General features: G+C 39.0%; 1 protein-coding gene across 5 annotated transcripts in view; it reads right to left on the bottom strand.

Moving 5' to 3' along the window:
* The window catches only part of myo6b (myosin VIb), a 59,077-nt gene that overhangs the window by 24,852 nt on the left and 7,655 nt on the right, over nt 1–26,570 (bottom strand). For 3 of the 5 annotated variants that reach the window (XR_008573381.1, XM_054795960.1, XM_054795961.1), the window contains exons 3-18: nt 24,387–24,456; nt 24,239–24,312; nt 23,707–23,836; nt 22,178–22,283; nt 21,966–22,021; nt 21,792–21,889; nt 21,543–21,707; nt 19,517–19,597; nt 18,124–18,304; nt 17,799–17,943; nt 13,556–13,713; nt 13,283–13,374; nt 12,924–12,996; nt 11,034–11,161; nt 3,592–3,687; nt 3,111–3,281 (exon numbers count right to left, since the gene is read on the bottom strand). Coding sequence is in view for 4 of the 5 variants with exons in the window: in XM_054795960.1 (XP_054651935.1) it covers nt 3,111–3,281; nt 3,592–3,687; nt 11,034–11,161; nt 12,924–12,996; nt 13,283–13,374; nt 13,556–13,713; nt 17,799–17,943; nt 18,124–18,304; nt 19,517–19,597; nt 21,543–21,707; nt 21,792–21,889; nt 21,966–22,021; nt 22,178–22,283; nt 23,707–23,836; nt 24,239–24,312; nt 24,387–24,456 (1,824 nt within the window). In the remaining variant the exon portion in view is untranslated. Of the gene's footprint in view, nt 1–3,110; nt 3,282–3,591; nt 3,688–11,033; nt 11,162–12,923; nt 12,997–13,035; nt 13,193–13,282; nt 13,375–13,555; nt 13,714–17,798; nt 17,944–18,123; nt 18,305–19,516; nt 19,598–19,625; nt 21,159–21,542; nt 21,708–21,791; nt 21,890–21,965; nt 22,022–22,177; nt 22,284–23,706; nt 23,837–24,238; nt 24,313–24,386; nt 24,457–26,570 lie in introns of those variants that run through there. The other 2 variants (XM_054795962.1, XM_054795963.1) reach the window with 2 other exon arrangements.

Raw genomic sequence — 26,570 nt, 5'->3', positions numbered from 1 at the left:
ACTTTTCGCTTCTTGAAACAAGCAAGTCAGACACAAGAGCGGTACACTCGTGGTTCAATAAACACACTTTGTGAATGTGTTTTTCTGTTTGTAGCAGTCTTTTTACTTTTCTCATCTCTGCTCGGGAATAACTGAAACTGACTTTAGACAGCTTTATGCTCTCACAAAGAAAAGAGGCTGAGATGGATGCAAATCAAAATACACTTGTCTGAGAAAGGCCTCAGAGAGATTTATTAGAACTAGACTATAATATGCAGTGGATCCTCCATGATGTGACATTGTAACAAAGCTGTTCTAATTGCAAAACAATTCTCATACAAAATTATGTAGTGAAGTGAATTAATCTGTTCACCTTTATTAACTCATTCAATCCCAGCCATTTTTCAAAAGACAACCCCTTCAGTACCGGCCACGTTAGACGATTTTGGCTGATTTCTCAAGGCACGCAAAATATTGTGTTCTATGGCTTTATAAACACGGAACCTACCAAAAGAAAGACTAGACGCCCGTCTTTCATCAGAAAAAAAGTATGTTTCTACCTTTTTCCGTTCTTTAGTAATCAGCAGTAGAACATAGGTAAGTTTCATGAAAATAGCAGTTCCTAACTAGAAAAGGGAGAAAAAACCATCTTATTGTGAAAAGATACATTTCAAGCACAAATTACACTTTGGCACAAGCATTTTTTTTGCTTTTGTGACAGCTCAAATATTGACACTACTTTACCACAATGTAAACAATACAAAAAAGGCTTTTTTTAACATCAAAATAACCATTTATTGACAAATATACTCAACAAAAATATAAACACATTTTTCATGAGCTGAACTCAAAGATGTAAAACTTTTTCTATGAACACAAAAGGCCTAGTGTGGCATATCAAGATGCTGATGACACAGCAGATTATTTCACAGGTGCCATCAATAGAACACACCTGTTTGCTGTCCACAACATACGCGCCTGTCCATGCCATGACCCCACTTCCACCACGGGCCACTCCATCCACAATACATTTTACTGTATTGATAGCATTTTGAATGCACAGAGATACTGTGATGAGAGCCTATTGTCGTGTCATTCATCCACAAGCACCACCTCATGTTGCAGCATGAGAATGCACGGCCCCATGTCGCAAGGATCTGTACACAATTCCTGGAAACTGAAAACATCCCATTGCTTGCATGGCCATCATACTTAGCTGAACATGTCACCCATTGACTATGTTTGGGATGCTCTGGATTGGCGTACACGGTATAAGAGACAAACAGTGGTCATAGCAGATACTGACTGGCAATCTGTACATTTTGGAGTAGCCTTTTATTGTGGCCGATCGAAGGCAGACTTGTGCAATGAATGATGAATGCTTACTAACACATTTTTGTGTACAATATTTGAGATGGGCAGGCCTTTTGTGTACATAGAAAAAGTTTTAGGTCTTTGAGATCAGCTCATGAAAAATGACAGCAAAAACAAAATGATGCGTTTATATTTTTGTTGAGTTGTATAACACCATGAACTATTTACAATTTTCACATTTGGAACTGAACTATGTGTCTATCTCAATGACCCGGGTAGGCTAACGCATTATCTAGTAATTAAGCCGAAAAATATCGGAAGGACAGCTGACACTGGCAGAAAATGGATGGATTAAAATGCATAAGAAAGTTTTATATTTTGAACGTTATTTTTAACACTTATTTCTCTGTTTTACATCAGCAAAAAATTACAAATTTAAAAATTAAATACATTTTATCATGTTAAGAAATGTCTGAGAGTTGCAGTTGCAGTCATCAAAAGATCCACATCTGACTCCTGAGCCATAGGTTCCCTAGCCCTGCTTAAAGCATTCAGTTCCATACTACGTACTTACGTATTAGTATCCACTTGGTAAAATCCATAAGCATATGCAACTGATATTTAATCAATTGTTTTCATATTATACCGAGCATCCAGATGTGGCAATAATTTCCATTTTCTGTTCTAGGGTTATGATGACACTTCTGTGGTGGTGTCACAAAAACATAGTTAATCCTTTAGATCAGGGATCACCAACTGAGTATGATCCCAGACGGCGTCCAACACGGACCAGTACCTATAGTCAGGGGCGTACTTGGCATTAGTTCTGAACTTGTTTGCTGCTGCCCACATTGAAGACCTTGTACTGAGGTGAGAATAAAACTTTTGTCAGTGCAGTACAAGGATGTGGAGGGCTCTAATTACTGGGTTTGCTTTGGGCCTCCCAATGACTAAATATGCCCCTTCCTATAGTCAAGAAATTATATAAGTATTTTAAGTTTGGACGGGGTGCTTTTATTTTGACTCACACATCAGCCAATCAGATCTGTGCATTGGCTGTAAACATTGCCACTCTAAATACAACAGAGAGGCAAATGAAAGAGAAGAAATTGCAAAACGAGTGTCAAGAAAGAACGAGTTAAAAACGTCCCCCACCCCTCCTGGCCAGCGGCAATGGTGGAAGAGTGAGAGGACAGCAAGACAAGTGAGTCAGAGGCAACAGAAAAATAAATACACATGGGGCTCTAAGATGAGAACAGTGGACAGTGCTTTCCACCCAGAATGTTCATTCTTCCCTATGGAAGCACAATACCAGTTATGTGCTCAGAGACTGTGGCACTCATAAAAAGGGGCAATCTGAAACTATGCGAAAAGCACAAAGTTTTTGACCAAAGATACCCACTCAAGTTTGAACTAAGGTCACGGAAAATAAGCAGTCTCAGAGCACAGTATGTATAATCCACCCCAGCCCGGGAGGAACAGGACTAGACCGGACCTGAGTCTGTGGACATTTTTTGTATCTGGACCTATTTTAATTTTAATTGAATACCCCTGCTTTAGATGCTCACTGAGCATTAGCTGCGAGTAATTTGCTGACCTTCTGATGATTTGAAATGCAAGTTTTTCCATACATATTTGATTATAGTCCATATTGTCCCACTTTATGGGTGATCTGCTTTGGAGGTTCCACTCTTATTCTATTCATCGTTATTATTTATTTTCTACCGATTTATTTAAAAACTATATACAGTATATATCAGCGCACTTAACATGAGTCGCTTGTTCATTTGGCAGACAAACTCTGAGGCCACACTGACCTTGAATTTGTTTCCAACACTGATGAAGCTGAGTTTTCCCGCCTTCTGTTTGGAGTCCTTGTTGCTCGTAGAGTTCTCAAATAGCTCTCGTACAAAGTTGTCTTTAGATTCGCACACTAAGCTCTCCAAGGACATGTGGAGGGCGTCATTGTTCTTCTCCACAAATCGAGTCTGTGGACACAAATGCACATGCGTGTTTGACTTTATGCACAATTGTCACACAAGAAAACGATTTTCACCTTAACTTTCTTATAATTGTCATTTCTGCCAGGGTGACAGATGTGTTTTTAAGGAGGTCGAGGCTTTGAAATGAAATGCAAAGTCGCATCCTGATTTGACACCCATTTAGCATCTGCTGTAATATTTCACGGCTCAGAGCTGCATCGCTCACTCTTAATTTTCCTGTAACTGTGGAATGCAGCCCTTGCATATTTATGACAACAACAGCGCTCCCTATATTAGTCTTTGTGCACACAATTACCGTTTCATAGCACACTGCTCCGGCAAAGTGCCTGATGATAAAGCCTTCATCATCCCGGAGATTCCGATGAATAGTCAGTTTGGACTTCCTGGGAACCTGAGAGACATTGACAGTGTTGAAACACAAATGTAATGATTTCACTCATAAATGATCCATCACTATCTCCACAGAATAACATTGTTTATCTACAGTGTGCTGCTATTGATTGGAAGGCTGGTTTGTATCAATCAACACAACTGGAATGTATGGATTACATAAACTGTGCAAAAACAAGGTAATTTTCAACCACTTGACATAGTTGCTAACATAGACCTTCTCACCCATCACATGCATTAGCATGTATGTATATAATCAATGAATTCCGGCTTCATCAGCGAGTGGTACTTGACACGTAAACATATACAGTAGTTGCTGTGGTAACACAAGGCATATTTAGATTTGAAATTAAGGTACTGCATGTACAGTGTATGTTCATGTATATTCTTTGGCAGTAAACAGTACCGCAGTAAAAAAGTGAGTACACTCCTCACATTTCAGCAGCTATTTTATATATAGTATATTTTATAATAGTCAGCGTACGCGTACATCGTACTCAACACACAGCCATTATTGTCTAAATAGCTGGCAACACAATTACAACTCACTACAGATGGTAGACTATTGAGCGAGTCGTTCAAAACTCGTTTTTTACTGGGGGGGACTCGCTGGTATTCGTCGTTGTTAACCCGTTCACTTACCCTGCTGCGTATTAACCCAATGGAAAAAGAAACAGATCTGCTCCTTGCCTCAAATCAACACTCTTTTCCACTTCCTGTTCCTGTCTGAGCTGCTCGCTCGCTAACCCAGAGCCGAGCACTCGAAGAACCCGGGAACTTGCGAACCTAGACTCACTCGCCAACGCCAGCATGAGGGTGTCGACAAGTGAATCGTGAACCTGACGTGGACTCACAGGTTCAGTAACTCATGCTGGGCTTTACGAGTTTAGTTTCTCGGGTAACGTAGATGCCGGATTGTGGTGCTGAATCCATACGTCAACGTCACTGCCATATTGGTGGCAAGAGAGAATGGGGAAGATGCCTAATTCATGTTGTGAATGGAATTGTAGCAACTGGTTTACAGTCCAAACAAGATCTTACGGCATTAACTTTCAAAGGTAAGGCTGAAAAAAATACTTTTGATTGTATTTGGACATTACAACATCATTTTACGAACAGAATTTGATGACTTTGTGACGTAATGCTGTGGCATAATACTGTTGATTGTTGAAACCAGCCTCGTTTGTAAAACGGCCTTTATTAAGTTTGATCCATTTTCTTTCATTTGTTTAAGGGGCAGATCTGCCACATCCAAATGAAACGCTGCAACGGGCCAACCATCTCAATGAGGTGTTTGCTTAGTGCGTATATACTGTATGTCTATGGGAGTCTCTGAATGATTTTTTTTGCGCATGCGCTCTGTGACACCCGATTTGAGTGAATCGAGTGCTCGATTCACTTTAGTGAGTGAGCTGAAATGTGAGACGTGTACCGTATTTTCTGGAGTATAAGTCGCATTGTATAAGCCGGAGATATACAAGTTGACTTGTATATCAAAATATATATATATATAATTTAACATAATGTGAGGCTTTTGAGTTAAGTGTGGCGGAGGTTGTTTTTTTTTGGCAACATGTTGTGGCCACAGTAATTCACGGAGTTGTGTTGGTGACGCAGTCAAGCACACAAATTGAATAATAGAGAGCATACCGGCCGCTTTTTGTTACAGATTACTTTTTAATACGCTTCTCCCTTGGAGACTATGTGTCTGTAAGTACCGTAATGCACAATTATAATGATATGACACCTGTGTGGATTGAGAAATGTTGTATTTTAGACAGCAGTGTCATGTCGGGCTTGGAAACTGTCGCTGTTGTGTCAGCCACTGACTACTAAATGCACATGTGTCATTTGTCCATTTTAAATCATTTGTGAATACAAAAATGATATTTTGGTGTTAAATTACATCTGTACTGTATGTAATACGGTTAGCTATTGTTAGATACTGTTCATGTTCAGGTTCACCTCATGACCTAAGTATGAACCCAAACTCCTCTGCAGTCCAGCAGATGCTGCATCACCATTGAGATGGATGAACTTGTTAACTTTTTGCTATGGCAACATATGCCACCATTACTATTCAATGTGTCAATGAGGTAACATTAAAAAAGCTTTATGCACCCTGATGGAGGGAAAAGCACTTTACAAGTGAAGCCCATTTACCAGGCAATAAACCCATTTGGTAACTTAAGTGGATATTCAACATGGACCCTATATGCCTAACTATGAGGCAGGAGAAGCCCATGATACCTCCCAGTCACTATCATGATGATTAAAGGATTCAAATTAGGAAATTAGTTTTTTTTCTCCCAAACAAATAGTGATGATTGAATAACATAATATACATTATATTACAATACACACAAAACATGACTATTATAGAGAATATACAGGAAAACAGACCACTTGCGGAAAAAACATAAGAAAAAAATTCAGTGCTTGGGTAGGTGCTGCTGTTTTGGTCAACAGAAGGATGTTAAAATGTTAAATGATTCTGACAAGTGAATGAGGTTAAATACTTAGGTGAACTCAACACTCTCCTTGAAAGGTCATAATAAAATGGGTGTCCAAGATAGTAAAATATAATTTACACAGTTTTGCAAAAAAAAGGGATCGTTGACTGATAAGGTGCTATGATGCTCCTTCACTGTATGATTTTTTCGCATATAAATTGCTGTATGACGAGCTGGTCCTTGGCCGCTGTCACAAGACTGAAAGTGATGGAGTCACTATCCAAGAGAGCCCTGAATGTCCTAGACAAAAATCCCAGAACATACTATGATTGTGAAATCCTGTCTAAATACAAACTAGTTGGCTTTGAAAATCTTGTGAAATTGAATCTTGCTTGATTTACAAACACCTTCATGTGCTGGCTGCTCCTCCACTCGAGTACATCAAATATCGATCTTTACTATCCTGGGCCACACCAGGGGTGACTGTGACGTACCAATAAGAAAAACAAATTTTGGACAAAATGTTCTCTCCCTCAAAGACAGCAACTTCTGGAACACTCTGCCTCTCCCTTAAAGACAGTAACTTCTGGAACACTCTGCCAACAAGCATAAGAGACTCTCTGAAGAGAGTCATCTGAAAAGAGTGGCTGAGGTGTGTGATCATGACAATGGTCAGGTGTAGAATACTGCCTAGGACAACAGCCAGTATACTTGATTCTGGATTATGCACTTCAGCACTTTGCCACAGCCATTTTAACTAGCTATCTGTGTCGAGAGGCTGTCTCATGTTTTTTGTGGTGTTGGGAGGGTCATACACAATGCAGTCCAGCATATAGTTATTTGTATAATCCAACACATACTTTGTTCGAAATGTATTTAACACGTGTTTTAAGTGTTTTATTGCCTTTGAAGTGTTTGAACTGTGTCTTACTGTGTTAACATCAACCTGTGCAGGGACAAGAGATGGAAATTAGCCTTTAGCTAGAGTCTGACATATTTACATATTGTGTCCATGTTCATTAATATGTACAGTCCCTATTGTAAATAAATAAATAAAAATGGTTCAGTGTTTAACTCTTTAAATGAAAACTGCTATTTTTTTTTTATTTTGCCCATTATCAACAATTCTTATGTGAGACATGAACACACATTTTTCCCTTTCTGTGTGTTTTAAAGAGAGAAAAACAGTTAGCACGAGGCAGCTCACAATGCATATAATGAGATTAACCAATTTAGACTATAAAGCACTCTAAAAAAACTTTCAAAAACGCCAACAATGTTCCATTTACATAACGTGACATGCATATTAATGGAAAACTGGATTTTCACTTCATCCACAATCCTTATGTGAAACATGTGGCGTGAAAAAGTGTTTGGCCCCTTCATGATTTCCTTTTTTTTCTGTTGTTGCATGTTTGTCACACTTAAATGTTTCAGATCATCAAACAAATTTGAATATTAGTCAGTAACAACACAACTGAACGCAACATACAGTTTTTATATGAAATGTTTTATTATTAAGGGAGAAAAAAATCCAAACCTACATGGCCCAGTGTGAAAAACTGATTGCCCCCTAAAGAACTGCAATCAAGCGTTTGCGATAACTTGCAATGAGTCTCTTACAGCGCTGTGAAAGAATTTTGGCCCACTCATCTTTGCAGAATTGTTGTAATTCAGCCACATTGGAGGGTTTTCAAGCATTAAGCGCATTTTTAAGGTCATAGCACAGCATCTCAATAGGATTTAGTTCAGGACTTTGACTAGGTTGTCATGCCCCACTGCTACACTGATCTGTTCTTATTTATTTGTGTTTATTATTCAGTGGTGTTGTGTCTTGAGTGTCTCTTGAGCGTCTCATGTCTCTTCTTTTGGCTTTTCAGATGGTTACACCTCCTGAGCTAGGCAAAGCAACTGGACCCCTGCAGCTATTCCCCATAAGGTGCCATTCATTATCACCTCAGCTGCAGCTAGCCTACGCTGGATTATTCTCTTTTGCTGTTCCTGTTATCGCAGAAAGTTACTTTCAGCTTGAGGTCACGAACAGATGGCCGGACATTCTCCTTCAGTATTTTTTGGTAGACAGCGGGTTTAATGGTTCCATTTATCACAAGTCTTCCAGGTCCTGAAGCAGCAAAACAGCCCCAGACCATCACACTACCCCCACCATATTTTACTGTTGGCATGATGTTCTTTTTCTCAAATGCGCCATTACTTTTATGCCAGATGTAATGGGACACACACTGTCCAAAAGAAAACTTCTGTCTTGTCAGATCACAGAGTATTTTCCCAAAGGTCTTGGGGATCATCAAGGTGTTTTCTGGCAAAATTGAGATGAGCCTTAATGTTCTTTTTGTTAAGCAGTGGTTTTCATCTTGGAACTCTGCCATGCAGACCGTTTTTGTCCAGCGTCTTTCTTATGGTGGAGTCATGAACACTGACCTTAACTAAGGCAAGTGAGGCCTGCAGTTCTTTGGATGTTGTTGCGGGGTCTATTGTGACCTCTTGGATGAGTCGTCGCTGCGCTCTTGGGGTAATTTTGTTTGGGAAAGTTCACCACTGTTCCATGTTTTCACCATTTGTGGATAATGGCTGTCACTGTGGTTCGCTGGAGTCCCAAAGCTTTAGACATGGCTTTTATAAACTTTTCCAGACTGATAGATCTCAATTAACCTCGGTTAAGTTATGTTTTAATGGGGCAATCACTTTTTCACACAGTGCCATGTATGTTTGGATTTTTTTTGTCCCTTAATAATAAAAAGTTTAATTTAAAAACTGCATTTTCATTGACTAATATTTCAATTTGTTTAATGAGCTAAAACTCCTCAAACAAAACTTTGTGACAAACATGCAAAAAAGTAAGAAATCAGGAAGGGGGCAAACACTTTACACCACTATATGTCTCTCTTTTCTGTGTGTTCTAAATACATAAAAACAACTAAAAATATGCAGCTAAGAATGCAGGTAATGGAAGAAACTATGCCTCACACGTGTATAGTAGAAGGTTGTGGCAATAAGCTGAAAAGTTGGTCAACTTTGATATTCCACACGCTTCCAACTAAATATCAGGACTGAAGACTGAAGCATGAATACTGGCTCAACTTATTTACTTACGACATCACTAGGAAGACTCAGCTACACTGAATTTACCAGCTCAACGGGAAGCACAAGTCTTGTGCCGAAAGATACAGCACAGTCGGCATCCCAGTGTGAGCGGACATTGGAAGTGACTGTTTTATTAAGGTCTTATTTTGTCTATGAAACATTTCTCTTCGCGATAAAAAAGCATCTATCTCTATCATTAGCACTAGTGCTACATGATAACACCAACAGAATGGCTTAATGGTCACTATAGCTGGATCTGCCTAACAACCAGCAACGTTGTTCTCTGCCTGGGGGAAGTAAAAGTAAAAAATAGTCGTCGTTGGGTCTTATGTAGTCTGCCATGACAGCATGTGTATAAAACCATAAAACGTTGCTGGAGGTTTTTGGAGGTGTTTTAATAGAGAGCTTTATAGGCAGAATAGGAGAATCCCATTACCTGCATTAGTTGCCCCGTGCTAGCAGTTTTTCTCTACTAGAGAACACACAGAAAAGAGGAAGACGTGTGTCGCACATAAGGATTGTGGATGATTTGAAGTTCAGTTTTCCTTTAAAGTCTATTTGTGAGCACGAGCGGCTACAAACTGACGTGGTTACAGTGCAGGTGGTCCTCGGGTTACATACGAGTTCCATATATCTCTAAATTAAATCGCTCACATTGTACATAGAACACATGAAGGACATATAAAATACAGTAATAAAACACTAAATTACATGAAACAGTAATAAAGTGATAAAATGTATTAAAAAATACAAAGTACTGTAATAAAGAAACCCAAAGCACTAGCTGCCTTTCCAAATCAATAAGAAGACCACTACACTGCTTGATTATTATTGTCTTTCATCAAAGCAGATCCTTCAACATGCTCAGTGATACTGTAGCGAGGCAGTTATGTGTCAAAGAGTTTTGTCATTTCTGAATGTCTTTGAACATGACATGAATACTGTGTGTGTGTGTGTGTGGGTGTGGGAGGAGGACGATGGCTCAGTGCAGAAAGGACAGTTGAGTCTGCTGATGTTTTGGTGTGGTTTGGCCAACAGTAGCCTGTTTTGTTTTCGCAATAAAGACATTGTTGATCAACCACCTCCTCGTCATCCTTACAATGTCCAGGTAGACGTTACAACGCGATCTTTATCCTTTATGATGGTCGCGACAGTCTGGTGTTGAGAGTAGTGTAGCTGCGTGTGAGCGGCTCATAGTGTATTCTTCAGCTGTAACTAGGTTTTGAGCGAGTCTTGTGTTTACGGGCCAAGATTATGTTTTTTTTTGTTAATTTACGGACACGCATACGCAACCACAAAAAAACAAAAACACATTTTATTTCCCTCAGAGAGGAGAAAAGGAGGGCGTATATTTAATGTTTCTAGTTTCTAGTGATGTGTCAGGCTATTAATCAAAGGACGGCTGAGTGGAGGGTGTGGCAAAGTGAAAATAATAGATGTTTTTTCTACTGGTTCTGCCATTATAATAAAATCAATTGGAATAAAATGTAATATTTGAGTTTTTTCATTTTGAATGATTGAGTATTTCAGCGTGATAATAATACTCACTAATTATAAACGTCTAAAGTCTCAAACTTGAATTAGTGTCAAGGATGCAATCTAAAAGTATTTCATGCTCGCTGTAAGAGATGGCTGAGGCAAACGAGAGCAACAAAGACAAAGGGAAGGGGGAATGAGACTGTGAGTCATTCACATTCTGCTGTTACACGACAAAACCAATGTGGAGTTCGATCTCTCTGCCCACACAAAGGGCGAGAATAATAGCAGAAAGAGAGCGAGAGACATGCCGAACCGTCAGTCTGAAGTGGTCTTTATGCTTGCTGTGAACAGCCAGCGCAAAATGTTGGTCGCTGGGCTGAGGAAGACGGTTCTCTTCGTCCAAAATGTCCAGGACGCCTACCAGTTTTGCTTCTACAAGGTCTGCAAAAAAAAGATCATAGCTATTATGAACAAATGGGTCATGATAGTGAGTATTTCAGAACACTGCCTGGATCTGGGTAGCATTCATGTTCTCAAAGTAACGCTTATTTCTGACCATGCGGATATTCAAAGCACTATACATGTTCATCAGGATGCTCATTTAGTATCATCGCTCAATTATTCATACGCCACGCTGTGTTTGGAATATAATCTAATAGCCGAGGACCTCCCGGAAAAATTTGCATCAACAAGCACCTGTGCATGAATACCGAAGACTGATAAGTGAATTAATGCGCAGCCCTAACGGTCATTTGCAAGTCATAAATGTTATTCACGGCTGTCAGTTAACCTCGCACCTGAATAATCACAGCCTTTGAAATACAAATGAAAATGCCTACCTTGATACGCTGACTACTTCATCCTATTAATGCTGGGATTTATTTGGCAACTGGGACAACAAAAACAAGATTGTATCATTCCTCATTGGCTTCTTGTGCCACTAAAGAATCTGCACAACCCACAACGATTCATTGTCTTGCCTGCCTCCCATCAGAGACAAGCGTGTTGGATAATGAGAAATCTGTATATTTGCAACAGTGACAGGTGCACTTTCACCACTGTGACAGACGGCCCTGAACAGCAGAAATGGCCCAAATGAATCCCACGTAGGCGGAGTGATGTTATACTTTAAGCATCCTTAGTACATTTGTGATGTGTGGGGCTCTAATGTGGGCTCTCCTGACAGAAGTATCTGTCTACGCATTGCAGAGTTTGCACAGCACAGCTTCACGTTAACAGTGTTCCTAAGTGTTACTAGATCACCTTGTTTTCATGTCAGAAAACCCACAGTGGTAAGGTTATATAGTTATTCTAATACACAACCCTATATCACCATGACATTGATTTATTGCCTTTAGAAAAAATAACTATATTAGAAAAGTTAGTGTGTGGTCCCTGCTTAGATAATATCAGTCCTGGCAAACAAAAACAAACCTGACCCTACATTGCCTTATATTTACAGTAGGCACATCATACAATAAAGCAGGGTTTTCCAAACTTTTTCAGCTGAAGACCCAGATTACAAACTTAGTTCCTCCCCAGGACAAAAACATGCTGAAAAAATCATGTATTGCTTTACCATCAACATTTAATGTACACAAACGAATGATACAACACATTTACTGCAACAAGGATAAACCAAAAAGCCATTTGCCAAGAAATTGCCTCTCTTTTGGATGATCAATACATTTACCTACAGTATTTTACTCTGACAGCCGCTGACCCAGTAAAAACTGATCGGCGACCCATTTTCAGTCCCGAACCTTAATTTGGGGGTAAATGATCACTTGTGATGATCTGTTTATTTAGTTTTTCTGTGCTTATTAATTATATATGTGCATGCGTCCTATAAATGAATTTAATAAAAAATGTGTCATTTAATTTACCATAAATAACGTAGTACATTTTTTAAATTCATTAAAATAAAAAAAAATACTCTAACAAATTACAACTTTATTGCCATAATTTTCCCTTTTTTTTCGTTTCAGGGAAAAAAAATCTTAATAAGCGAAAAGTTTCAACAAGATTGCAACAGGTCAAACATATAAAAATGTAATGCAGATGACTTAAAAAGGTTCAGTGCCGATCCTGCTGTCACGCGTGGGCTCATTCTAACCAACATCTGAGGGGTCTATCATTTAAGTATTGCATTGCTTTTGCATAGTCTTCTGTGTAGGAGTGAAGCAGACAATGAAGAGCCTACCTATACAGTCCTGATTGTCAACATAATGCACTTCGTTCACTCCCAGTCCTTCCTTTTGATAGAGCTCTTGCTCCTGCACAAATACAAACATAGGTCCAACATATTCATTGCAAATCTTAGTAATTTTTGGTAGAAAATAACATAAAGACATCACAGGAGAGAAACAAACAAGCATCATTATACCCCCTGAGAAATTTGCATTCAAATTGAAGAGTGTAGGAAACACAGAGACACAGAGACATCAACGGCATCCACAATGTCCTGTCTCACTAAAAAGTAACGAAGTTGTCAGTTCATGACATGACAAAGCAGGTATCTCAGGATGAATAAAACCCAAATAAAAAATGCCGTTTATGTACCTCTTTGAGGATGCGCTCGTTGAAGAACTGCTGCAGTTTCTCGTTGCAGTAATTGATACAGAACTGCTCAAAGCTGTTGTGCTCAAAGTACTCTGAGAAAAAGAGAACAACAGAAAAATTAATGTGGCAAAAGTATGATTTTCTGGCATTTTATTAGATCCCAAATTGCTGTATGAAGAAACATTGTACACACTGTTCCCTTCAAAAGATGAAGTGCTAAAAGGCTATTAAAAGGCATCTTTGGAACTTGCATTTACTAAAAAGATTTATTACCAAAGCCAGCAATGTCCAACACGCCGATGAAGCTTGAGGAAGTCTTGAAAGGGAAGCACTGGTTCACCCGTTTGACCACATGATCAAAGAGGCGGCTGTACACGGCCTTGGCGAGTGCATCACGGGCATTGTTAGCTTGTTCCACCTTTAGAGGCACCCTAGAGGGGCACACAAAATAAGTGTGTCAGGCACATTTTCCTTTCTAGCATTTCTTTAGCTACTAACCCAAGGTAAGTTAATAAAGAGGTGTCCAAAGTACGGTCCTTGGGCAATTTGTGGCCCGCCGTTGTTTTTTTAGTGGTCAGCGGCACATTCTAAAAATATAATTTAACAAGAACACAAAAAAAATACACACGCAAACAAAAAAAGGAAAAACTACCTCAATATGTGTGACAATGGTACTCTTAAAAAGTACATGTTACAAGCTTTTTGCGAAAAAAGCAGAACAGAAAAATAACCTACAAATTCCACGTAGTAGATGCCATTTTGTTTTGGAATGTTTGAGTTAGGTCGCGTAATATGTTATAAAAGTTGCCCAATCAAGTCCTTACTTGATATGCATATGTTCTTTACTGCACAGTCCACTGGCAAAAATGGCAGCGAGAAAGCTAAGCAAACGGCACCAAAGTGCGCATGAGTATTTATTATTTAAATTCTGAGTACTCAACCACAAGTGTGAACGCAGCGTCAGAGTGCTGCTTTTCTTTTCTCTTGATCTTCTTTTTGAGCAATGTGGTCAAGCTTCAAATCAAGCCAAAGATGAATGGAAAGTGCAATGTGAACCTTGAATTCTACGTGACTCTAATGGCATTTTCAACACATTTTTTCAATTCATTATTTAGCAGGGTTGTCTGTAAGGACAAAGTGCAAGCCCACAGTGACCCACAGTTCAACTTGGTTGTCCCAGCTGGGAGAAGAAGACCTTAATATTAATAGAGCTGCCTTTGAGCTATCGCTGATCTATGTCCTTGTGTTTCTCTTATTTCAAATTCCAACAGTTTAGTCTTGACTAGTATAAAAAAGCAAAAACTGCCAACTGCTCACATTCGCCGCTTGATGTTGATGCGATTTAAATGCTGCAGGTCTTATAAAACACATCCGATGTTAACAAGCCCCGCCTCCCTCCTCCAGACAGTGGGGGCCTTCTTTTTTGAACTGTGTTGAAGCCTCACTTGCCTGCCTCCTCAGATACCTCCTGCATTATTCATGTGGGGAAACACTTCCAGGCCAGGCCAGCATCTGGCCCTCTTGCAATATTAACAATCGATTGCTCAAATACCGCATCTCCACCACGTATGTGGGAGCAGTGCCACGAAATACTGTAACGTATTCTGCACTGAATAAGTGAGATGGGGATAATGTGAAGTATGAAGGACATCTACAGCAGTATGCAATATCTGCCTTTTATATTCACGTTTGCGCTAGCATTTAACACATGAACTGACAGAGGACATTTATTAATACAATATAACACTATCCCACTCTTATCACTGCTTGGGGAACCCTCAGTGTTGAGACGAGTTTGACATATATCAGGGCTTTTCAAAATGTGAGTCACCAGAAGATTTCAGAGGAGGTACAGCAGCTTGAGAAAAGAAAAAACTCATTTTAATACTGTACCTGCTAAACTAACTTCAGTTATGTCGAAGGCAAATTGAATGAATCTGAGTTACCATGGTGAGAGAGTAAACATGGCCTGTAGAAAACTCCACAAAATATGCTCCAGAAATTTTTTTTCAGTGAGTAGGGGAGGCCACGACCATATTGTATTCTCTGTGTGTGACACACTTTGAAAATCCCTGGCTTGTCTCGGCATCAACTTTACAAATACAATATGAAAAACACTATACAGTTGTCCATCGCTCCCTCGCATTAAAAAAAAAAAATGTATTAATGAATAAATGACGGCTGTTTCGTGGTTGACTATGGCCTATCAATAGTCCAAAAATTGCATATTGTGGCTGAAAGCTCAAATGTTATGTATTCTTGGCCTAAATGAAGCATTTTCAAGCATATAATGTTCAAAATGAACTAAAATACAAATACAGTTAGGCAATACGAGACGTTGATGAACTGTAGTTTATACTGGCCACTAGGTGTCACTAGTAAAATGCACCAGACTTGATCGCCAACGACAGGTTGTTATTATTTTAGAATTATTGATACCACAACAGGCACAAGGCTAACATAAAATTATTAATAATCATAATAGATATCATTATCAGAATAATAACATGGGCTACTGTTGTGACCGTACTCTCGCTACAGCTCAACTCTGAATCCATGACATCCCGTCCTGTCCCCCCGGCCGGAAGACATTTATTGTAACACACACGAGCACAAGTCTTATTTATGTTTTAAATGGCTTATTTTCACTGATTATATCTACTATATTGGGTAATATGACTGTAAAGGTGACTATAGGGGTGTTGTTTCATGTCTAGAGGGCTCTCATAATGATTAAATTCGTATTTAGAAAGTCATAAACAGGTTTTATACGCTCTAACTGTGAAAATATTCCTTTTATTAATATTGAATCCTACTTCACAAAAACTCACTAATTGCGGTCGGGTCTGGAACCAATTAACCACAATAAACAAGGGATTGTGCAGTGGAACTTTGGCTTTCGAATGATTTGGTTTTTGCCAAAAAATATTGCTAAAAATGTGTCTTGGTTTTTGTACACTGTCTCAGTTATCGTACAGCCAAACAGTGATCCATACTCTTGTGGACACAGCCTGAGTCTGTGTAAAGAATGAATAGTGTTTTGTTTAGAGTTGGGACACTATAGTCAGATTCCGGCCGGGGAAACCTTTAATCTTTATAGAATAAACACAGAACGATGAACAATTTGTATCTGTCGCCTTTCTTCCTCCCAATAAGGACAGTGTGGCCTTTGTTGATGAGGCGTTCAAGCGCACTGTGTATTGAGTGTTACACGAATCTGTACTTTTTTATTATTAAATACAGGCTGCAAAAAAGTTGCAAGTGCCACAACTTTGCTAAAGAAGGTGAGGGTGCGATGCTCAAACCGTGATGTAGCGAGGGGCAACTGTACTTTTTTTTTATGGGAAAAACTGATTCCGTTTTCCCACTTTTTGGTTGTTGTTGACCTTTTAGGAATGGATTAATGACGAAAACCGAGGTTCTACTGTATACATTTTAATTTTTGTTTTATATCACGACCCTTGGGACTGCCATGTTGGACTGCAATGACATTAATAATTGCACACAGAAATAATTTGCGAGTTGAGTCTGCTATCACCGAGCATCAGCATAATCCCACACTGCATTTGGTGGCAATTTCCATTCCTTTTCTGTCATTTCACAGCTTTCCCACTCATAAGAAGAGGAGGGCGCAGTGGGAGATTGCTTGTGGATGTAAACAACTTCCACAGTGTCAGAGGCTGTGTACTCATCATCATTTTGCTAAAAGAGCTAACAGGGTGTTTCAGGTTATAAAAGACGCCAGAAGCCCAATGCTGTGGCCCTCTGGAAATGTGTGAAAAAAGTCCCATATGCTATCGTGCTTGGATGTACTGTAAACCAGCCGCTCCTGGAATTATAGCCTTGGCTACGACCCTGATGGCGGAGGAGGCAGACAAGCTTCTCGTAAATTTACAGTGTTGTCCAAGTAAGAGTGATGCATCTATTCATTTATTTGACAGCCATGGATGGATCGGATGAAGTAGTACAGTGTGGTATTACAGTCATACTGTTAGTAGACTCAGCTAGCGACTGGTAAGCCTAAGCTCCCACTGCAACTAGTTGTCATTATAATGCAACATGGCATCCTCAATATCACATGTATAGGGCTGATGGTGTGTTCTATTATACAAGGAAAACCCGAGGGTTCCCTTTAAGGTAGGAAGGTTTCCCGAAATGGGTCAATTTTTGTTGGGTCACCAATTGACAGTAAATTGCTTAAAGGCATTTTATTGATTGTAAAGCAGGCCCACAATTTCTTGGTAATGGGCTTTGTGATGTATGTTTGCTGTAGTAAAGTCATGTCATTTGTGTTCTGTGTACAAGATGTATTTTCGTAGGGTTGTGGGAAAGTTCATTAACCCTGACAACATAAACATCGACAAAAAGCTCTCACTCTACCTATGTGAATATCCTTTTTTCATTAATTTCAAATAAATTATTTACCTTTTGTCAGGTGTACCATGGACTAGCTGTCTTTTGCACAGGTGACCTGATTATATTCTCAATTAAGTGGCAGACGACTAGAGGTTCTTACTTTATAACCGTGCCTTTGGCGCCCCCTGCTGTCGTAAGCATCACCCTCGTTGTGAGACTGACTCTCAAGTCATCCTGATCCAGGCCCAGCAGATCGGCGCAGTATTCCAGAGTTTGTCTGGACTGATTCTTCAGAACGCAGCCACCTACAAACACAATAATGTTTAATAATACTGCATATATAAGCCACAAAATATGTTCTGTTCCTACTTTGTTGATTTCTCACAATATCGCTAAACCTAATTATAAACCAAATCAAATGTAAAAAATTCAAACACAAATCAATAATATTTTAAATATGTAATTACAAACCGAACATGTCCCACCTGAGCTACTACCCGTTTCCTCAAAATCAATATTGCCCAGGTGCAGAACTCCAGCAACCACCCTGAAGAGGTCCAGCTTCTCCGTGTCATCCAGGCCAATCCTCTTCATGGCTACACACATTCTGTTAAAGTCGCCCTGGTCATCCAGAAGAGGGTCCTTCAGAGCGCCCACCTTCATATGCTGCAGATATCACAAGTGGATGTTGAAAAGTGCACGGCATCCCAAATAAAACAAAGAGCCTCCACCAGCAGGAAATATCACCCTTCAAAAGACGTATAGCTTAGACTTCATGCCTTGGAAACTAAATTGACATCCATGTAATGCAAGATTATAGAAAGAGGCATGCTGTACCCTTTCACTCCTTGCTACCCAAGGACAAACATACCGTGTTTGCACTATTCTTAACTGAAAACGAACACAATAAAACTAGAAATAGCTGAACAAACACTACGCAGCACCAAGCGAGAGCATGCAACTTGGAACACAAACAGCAGCAGCGGAAAACAGAAAGAGTAATAATCATCACTCTTCTTAGATAAAAAATAAAATATAGTTCACCTTATTGTCCTTTTATATCACAAATATGAGGTAGAGCAGACAAATGTACAGTTACCATATTTACATTGCAATACATGTTATAATATGGGCATTTTCTACATTTACAATGTAAGGAATGGGAACGTCACACTTTTACAGAGAAAGTAAAGCACATAATGTCAAACTGAAATGGGCATTTGACTTCTTTGATGGACAATGGAAATGGCTGAATTAATCAACTACTTCTTCATATGATGGGAAAAACACACTTTGATTGTTGTGAACTCCACTTTCCATGCCCATGTTATCATAAGCAGAGTAATGCTGCTGATGTCTTTGTGGATTGGTGGCTGTGCTTCCCATAGCTGACATCCTGTTGCTCTCTTCTGTAATCAGCACACTAGTTGCATATTAGCTGACTAGTTGAAGTAGCTAAATCTCAGCATCTCTGCACACCACTTTGCCTCAATGACTTGGCGGAATTCTTAATGATAAATTAATGGATTATTATGCCCATCTCTGATAGAACGATAAACTGGAATAAGAAACATTATCATGACTAGACGCATTAATCGAATCTTTGATGATCACTCTTCTTACCAAATAATTATTAAACTCTCTTAAGCATTAAATACCCTCCCTGGACTATACTCCTAATTAGTCCCTTAGAGAGCAAAACATCATTCCGGTGTTTTTAATTTTTTCACGACATTAATTACACACATCCTGCAAGCTTTGTTGCACAAATCAAAGCACTGCTTTTGTTCTGTGTCGGTGCATCATTTATTAAAAGGTTGAAAATAGCACTGTTGTTTGGATAACACTTAGGCAAAAAGAAAGAGAAACTGCCTTTACCTCAGGACTCTTGCGGTTCTGCATGATTTGCTTATCAGAGTCTGTGCTGGCAAAGTATCTGGTGCACCCTCGATTCAAATACTGCAACACATCAAAAAAAATACAAAAAATAAATACATTTCATACTTAATTAAGAAATCAATGAGCATTTCACTCTTGGCAGCAAACCTGAGGGAGATTTTTGTATTGCTTGTCACCATGTGAAAGACTCACTGCTGACTGCAGGGCAATAACGCCAAGTAATTGTCTCTGTTGATATTGCTGCCACCTAAGGGATTTGATTTAATGACACCACCGCAAATATCTAAAGCTGTTGTTTTTTTAGTACGCATGGTGTCTGACTGATGAACGTGTTTATTTATTATCTATTGAGTATGCATCCACTGAGCTGATTATTGCATAAAATTACATTCAATTTCCAAATAATCTTTTAATCCAAATTGGGAAGACTAGGATTTAAGGCTGTATAAAGTAGGGATGGGTCATACGCAAGAGCTGGCTCTAAGAGTCGATTCCCATAAAGTCCAATCCTCCCATCTCCCCACTGCACTTTCTTTTGCTTAACAATACCAAGCTAGCATTAGTTTATTTTCACAAATATCTGTGTGCCTTTTTTGTGGTGTACAGAATGCACAGAACAAGTCCTTGGATACAGAAGGACTTGGGGACAAAAGTCCACAGGACTTGAATGGGAGCCAATGAGAGCTTTTGATTAAGTTCTGCTGTTTTAGTATTGACTTTATTGACCATTTCCCATCACTCAGCTCTGCTCAAGTGAGGGCAGGGGCAGAAATTTGGTTTGAAGGGCACACCATACTGCTCGGAAATGACGGATCGCATCAACCCATCCAAGCTAAGGCATCTATCTTTTCTTAATGCTAACATTAGTGATGTGCGGATTGATACTGAAATGTCGATACCTCCAATACCAGCTCTTTATGCTCTAATGCTCTACGCTCCCTTTTGATTCTCAAATCAAAATATTGATAGTTTCATACTTGAGTCATATGTGGTAATTTATATCATTAAAAGAAAAACAGTGGAAACAAAATTATTGAGATCTTGTCTAAATGATACGTGGTTGGTGGGAACTACTTTTTCTTTACTTTTTCTTCCACCTGGGTAAGTGCGTAATGCGTAAGCGCAACGGCACCCTGCTCAGTCTCAGTCTGTTGAAATGATTCAATTATTAGACAAGAGTAAGAAATCTTTTTGCGACAGAACAAATGCACAAAATGAGGCAATTATAAGGCCTCTTATAAAAACATCCAAACCACTCACATTTGCTAAATTTGGGGAAAATATCAGTCTACAATTGTCACTAAATTAAGGACTGGTTGGGAAACAAACGAGCCAGCCAATACAGCAAGCTCTCAGAGTAGCACTGACCCTCCCATCATGAGTATGAAGATATCACAAAAATGCGTTACTGCGACATCTAGTGGGCTTTCACGAAATTGTCACTGACCTGCACTCCATTTTAGAAATGCTGTGCAGAACATTGTCAAACCTCAAACTCAACAACAAAATAACACTAGCATGATGAAGTTGTAAAATCCTGCGATTGTCTGATGACCAGTCCAGGGTGACCCTGCCTCTCGCCCTAAGTCAGCTGGGATAGGCTCCAGCATACCCCGTGACCCTAGTGAGGACAGCATAGAAAATGGATGAATAGAAGTTGTAATATGAGAAAAAAATATAATTTAGCCGGAGAAGTCTTGATTTTACAACAAAAATGTTGCATTTGAAGTAGAAAAGAAAGGAATAAAGTCATAACATGAGAAGAAAAGAATTTTACAAAAACCCTACATTATATTATGAGGGAAAACCTTTTAATTTCATGAGAATAAAGTCATGAATGTTAGTTTTTATCCTGCGTATTCGTCTTTATTAGATTTTTTTTCTTGTATTTTTTGCTGGCCCTGTTACTACTACTTATTTTAATGAGAGTATAATGCAATATTCAAGGAAAAATAAACAAACAAACAATATTTTCCTTGTGTTAGCCAACAGTAAATGCACTAACTCTAAAGCTGTCAGGAGAGTCTAGATGTAGTTTCTTCTTGATGTCCTCAGACGCTCCGGCACACAGCCTGTAGAAGATGTGGTAGTTCCTCTCATCGTTACTTTGCATGCAAATCCTCGACTTTTCCAGCAAATAATGAGAGACAAATCCACCCACAACCGCATTCTGGTAACACAAGAGTAGAATACGGCATTTCAAAAATCTTTCATAAAATAGGAGCCAGAGCATGACTGTCTAATCATTTATGACCTTGTCATTGAAGTGGATTTCCACAAACTTCCCAAAGCGACTACTGTTATTATTCCGGACTGTCTTAGCATTTCCGAACGCTTCCAGAAGGGGATTTGCTGATGGTAGAAGAACATATAGTTAGGATCAATGTGCTTGTTTGCTGTATGAACTCTGTTGATGCATTTTCATTACCTTCAACAATTCTCTCATCGATATCCTGACCACTGCCATAAGTTGTGGTCAGATATCTACAGGATAGAGACCCAATTAACATAACAAAAACAATGATTATGCAAATTGAAAGACAACACGGACAAGATGAATAGGACACTAAAGACAATAAACATGTAGTCTGAATGAAGAGGGCACACAGAAAGCTTGGAAGGGGTTTTTAAGGTTCATACCTGAGAACAAACTTGGTGTTTTCCGTTTTGCCAGCACCGGACTCACCAGAAACTATGATGGACTGACTCATTTTTAGAACCTTCATGTCCCTGAAGGCTTTGTCAGCTAACCCAAACAACAACAACATTGAAAAACACAATATTCATTACAGTATGAAGCTGTGCAAACAACAACATGCATGAATGTGGAATGTTTAGTGAGTTTTGTATGGTTTATTGGCATTAGTGACATTGATGTTATTCCAATGTTTTTTACATTTTGGATATTGTTCTACCATTCTATTTTGAAACTTAACCCACGCAAAGCACTTTTAAAGTCCTGAAAAGCACTCTATTAACAAGTTATATAATACTACTACTGCTGATAATGCTGTAATTAACAGCGCTATACAATTAACCGCAGAGTCTCCTGTAGTCTCTAAATGGCACTCAGACAAAAAAAACATTGGCCTTTATAGTTTTGTTTAACTGTGCAAGATGGCAAGATAGCCGCATGCAAAGTATCATGAGTGGTGAGCAGCCAGCAGCTTTATCTACCACTGCCTGCGCTTTAAAAATGTTGCTTGCGCCACCCTGCTATTGGTGTGAAACTCCTGCTTGTTACACTTGTTGTACTGTTGAACTCATCAGCTGTATGGTTCTTACCGCAAGTACAACACTAACTATATTGCTGATGTGTTGTGCAAAACAGTCGTCCCTCGTTTATCACGATTAATTTGTTCTAGACCCGACCGTGACAAGTAGGATTAAATATTAAACTGAATATTTTCATAATCAGAGCATAAAATACCTGTTTATGACCACTATTAGAGCCCTATAGACATGAAATAACACCCCTATAGTCACCTTTACACTCCTCTTATTCTTTGTTTACACCACATTGCAACACTAATGCGCAGGCTACCGGATTACTGCAGGGACGTAAGAGACAGCCGCCGCTCATTGCATATAGCAAGCAAACTTTTTTCACTCTGTCGGACACACCACGGCTGACTCCATGTAGTGTTAAGGTAATGTAATCTAAGGTAATGTCTCCACAAGTAACATTACTGACCCCTAGTGACCAGAATACTACATATGACTTGTCTTTTCATATTTTTTGACTAATAATAGGCCATAGCCAACTACAAAAAGGTGATCATTTATTAATTCATTCATTTTTGAAAAAATGCAATACAGCGAGAGAGTGAGGTTTGAACCGCGATAGTGAGGGACGACAGTATAATAAATGTTAACAAACAGTTAATAAACGACAATGCGTTCGAAGACAGGCACATTTTCCTTTCTGCTTTCTCATGCACGCCAAATCTTTATTAAAGTTAAACAAATATGTGTTTTTTATGTGAGTTTTCAAATTTGTGGTCTTCTTTGTGGCTTAGCTAAATCAATGCCTCGTTATAATTAGTACTACTGCACATAACAGAAATTAATACAGTAATACTACAGCTATTATTAATAATAATTTTTAAATGTACGTGATTAACTGTTTGTTTGGGTTTTTTTTACATTTTTGTGACTCATTCTCTCACCTACTGCATAGACGTGCGGGGGCAGAGTCCCCAGTGATTTCCCCTGGTATGACTTGAAGGCTTCAGGCCCATATAGTTTGGGGATGTCGTAGTAAGGATTGACAGCTATCAATATATTGGCCACATAAGTCTGTAAAAAAACAATCAATTTAAGATCAGAGTGATATGAACATAAAATATTAGCACTTTACAGCGAAACAAAGAATGATAACAAAGCCCATGAAACCTGCTGAGACACAGCTTTACAAGTTTTCCTGCCTTTTTTTCCAATTTACCACCTGTCGCCCATTTCCCAAGTGAGGATATGGATAGTGTTTGACAGTCACTCTGTGAACATTAGCTAACCGCCTTTGCCTCTTCACCACCTGGTCCTTCTCCCTCCCCTGGGGAACGAAAAGAATCCACTAACCCCTCTACCTTATAACCAGCACCGTTCTTTTGTAATGCTAATGGTTGGCAGCAGCTGGGAGCTAACACAGCATCTATACCTTTCAATGATGTTATGGTAGGACTGGAGAAAATGTAAACATACATATATGTGTTCCTTATTGTATCGCACTTTGACGTTGTTGAGGAGAGTGGCTTCATTCAAATACATAAGGGAGCCTGAAAAGACAAAACAAATACGATTACTATTAAATATTAAAAAGCGGTGAGCGATGAAAGAAAAGTGAACTTACAGTTATCTTCGACATGTTTGTTGGCGTCGTCTTCTGCTGGGAACACTTGGCTCATCGGCGCAAGAAAGGTCTGTATTAGAAATGGGCATAACGATTCATTGATTGTGTGATTCAGTCTGAGCTTGTTTGCTGTCGGAGGAAGGACAACATGGCTTTAACTATGGATTTTGTAAAAAAAAAAAAAAGTGATCATAAAAAAATCAATAACAAATAAATACATTGAAAGTTACACAGGCGAACATCTATAAAATGCCACAAATCGAGAGTATTGCTCTGGAATGGACCTTCCTGTCTCCTCTTTAATGTCTGTCAGCTGTCTTCAAAGGATGAGTAGTTTTACTTTATTTTAGTAGTATTATACACTCAATAATGTGAAACTTCTTTTTGTACTTCTTTGACAGTGAAAATGTTACTTTAATCCTGTACTGTTAATAGAGGTTTGAAGATGAGTCTGAAATGAATTAATTCACTTTACGGAATTTTCTATTGCAAAAAATGTCGTAAAATCTGAACATCTTAGAAGTCTACCAGTACGGACCAGAGCGGACTGTGTTTGACTTTGGTTAATCCACTGTGAAGATGTAGAATCACTCAGTATTTAAAATGAATATAACAATAACAATATATTGATGGATTGATTGTATATTTTCCCCATAGTTAATCGAGGGTAAGAATATTCCAGCTTTAGTTCTTAGCGGGGCAACAATGAGACCAAATGTTCATTTGGGTTGTGGAAAACAGAGATAAATTAAGCATCATAAAAAGCTAAATTAAGCATGCAGAAACATGAATCATTCATCATGCTTTAATATCACAGTAATGGTGAGTGTTTGTCATTCCTGGGCTGAATTACTGACTGATATTCTCACTCTATTGTGCGCGTGAGTAGAAATAAACTGAATGGAACAAGCCAGCTGTGAGAAAAACAAGGGCAGACATGGCAAGATGATGAATAATTTGGTGCTAAGCGCAACAGGATCTGAACACACCTGACTGACTAACTGACTGAGCGAGATGATGGTGGTCTTGTGGGAGTCGCTGCATTCTAAAACAAAGCCAGACTCCAAACTAAAGAGTGAATGTAATGATGTTGCGTCTGTATAAAAGCTATAAAAAAGCAGTCAGACCGACACGGATGATTAAAGAGCTGAATAAAACAGAGTTGAGCTGAATAAAACAGTTATACCATTTTCCTTTATAGTACAGAACCCCTTTGAGTATATGGAATCATGCATGCTTTAGCTTCACAAACAAACTAGAAGCATAAACAGAATCTGCTTTGTGTTCTCTTGGCACTATCTTGGCTCAAATCGGACACAATAACAGCCGCATGACAGATGTCTAAGCAATAAAATTGACAAAGAAGCTGCGGCCAGGCTTAGGGTTGTGTGCGGAGCGGAGCTGCTAATGAGCTCAGCGCTGCAATAAAAACAAAAAAAAGACACTCAATGGGCCTTTCATTCCCCTCACTGAATGGGACAGAGTTAGGATAAACTGATGCTGAAGTTCATGGCCATTGGAAGTGAGGATTAATTCAATGCATTTCACAGCAGTGCTCATTGACGAAAAAGGTATGCCCAGTAATTAAGGAGCATTCAGTGGGAACCATTTTTTAAATATTATGCAGTCATTTGGGTAAACAGGAGTTACTTATTTCCAATGGAACACTGTCACTGGACATACAGTACATTGCCTGATTTGGGAAGTGTTGTTTTTCACTTCCAACTCAGACAGTACAAGTTCACCGCTTATGATGAAGAGTCAAAATGAACGACTCCAACACGACTAAAAGTCACGACTTGATTGTTCACACTTCCTGTAAGTGTCAACAGCCTGCATTACTGTTGTAAATAGTGAAAAATAATCAAGAAGACACTGCGCCAGTGGATTCCGAATACTAATGACATTCCAGATGGTTGTTGCACCGTTTCAGAATGTAAATATCATATTTAGGCGAGAGGTGGGGTACACCCTTACCATCGTAAGTCTCTGAGGGGCTTGAAATTGTTAGTGAGAACTGGGATATCTACCATGCTTTGTGTAAAGTTTCAATTCAGTCTTTTAGTAGCTAACTAAATTCTGATTATGACTTGTGTGATTATTATTCATAATATTTACTGTAGTGCTCTGTGAGGAATACACACTGCAAATGAACTCTGTTCAAAATATTTGTTCTGAGTGCAA

This window comes from Dunckerocampus dactyliophorus, chromosome 13, assembly GCF_027744805.1.
Source record: "Dunckerocampus dactyliophorus isolate RoL2022-P2 chromosome 13, RoL_Ddac_1.1, whole genome shotgun sequence".
In the NCBI taxonomy this organism is placed as follows: domain Eukaryota; kingdom Metazoa; phylum Chordata; class Actinopteri; order Syngnathiformes; family Syngnathidae; genus Dunckerocampus; species Dunckerocampus dactyliophorus.
This window is presented reverse-complemented; position numbering and strand designations above follow the sequence as displayed.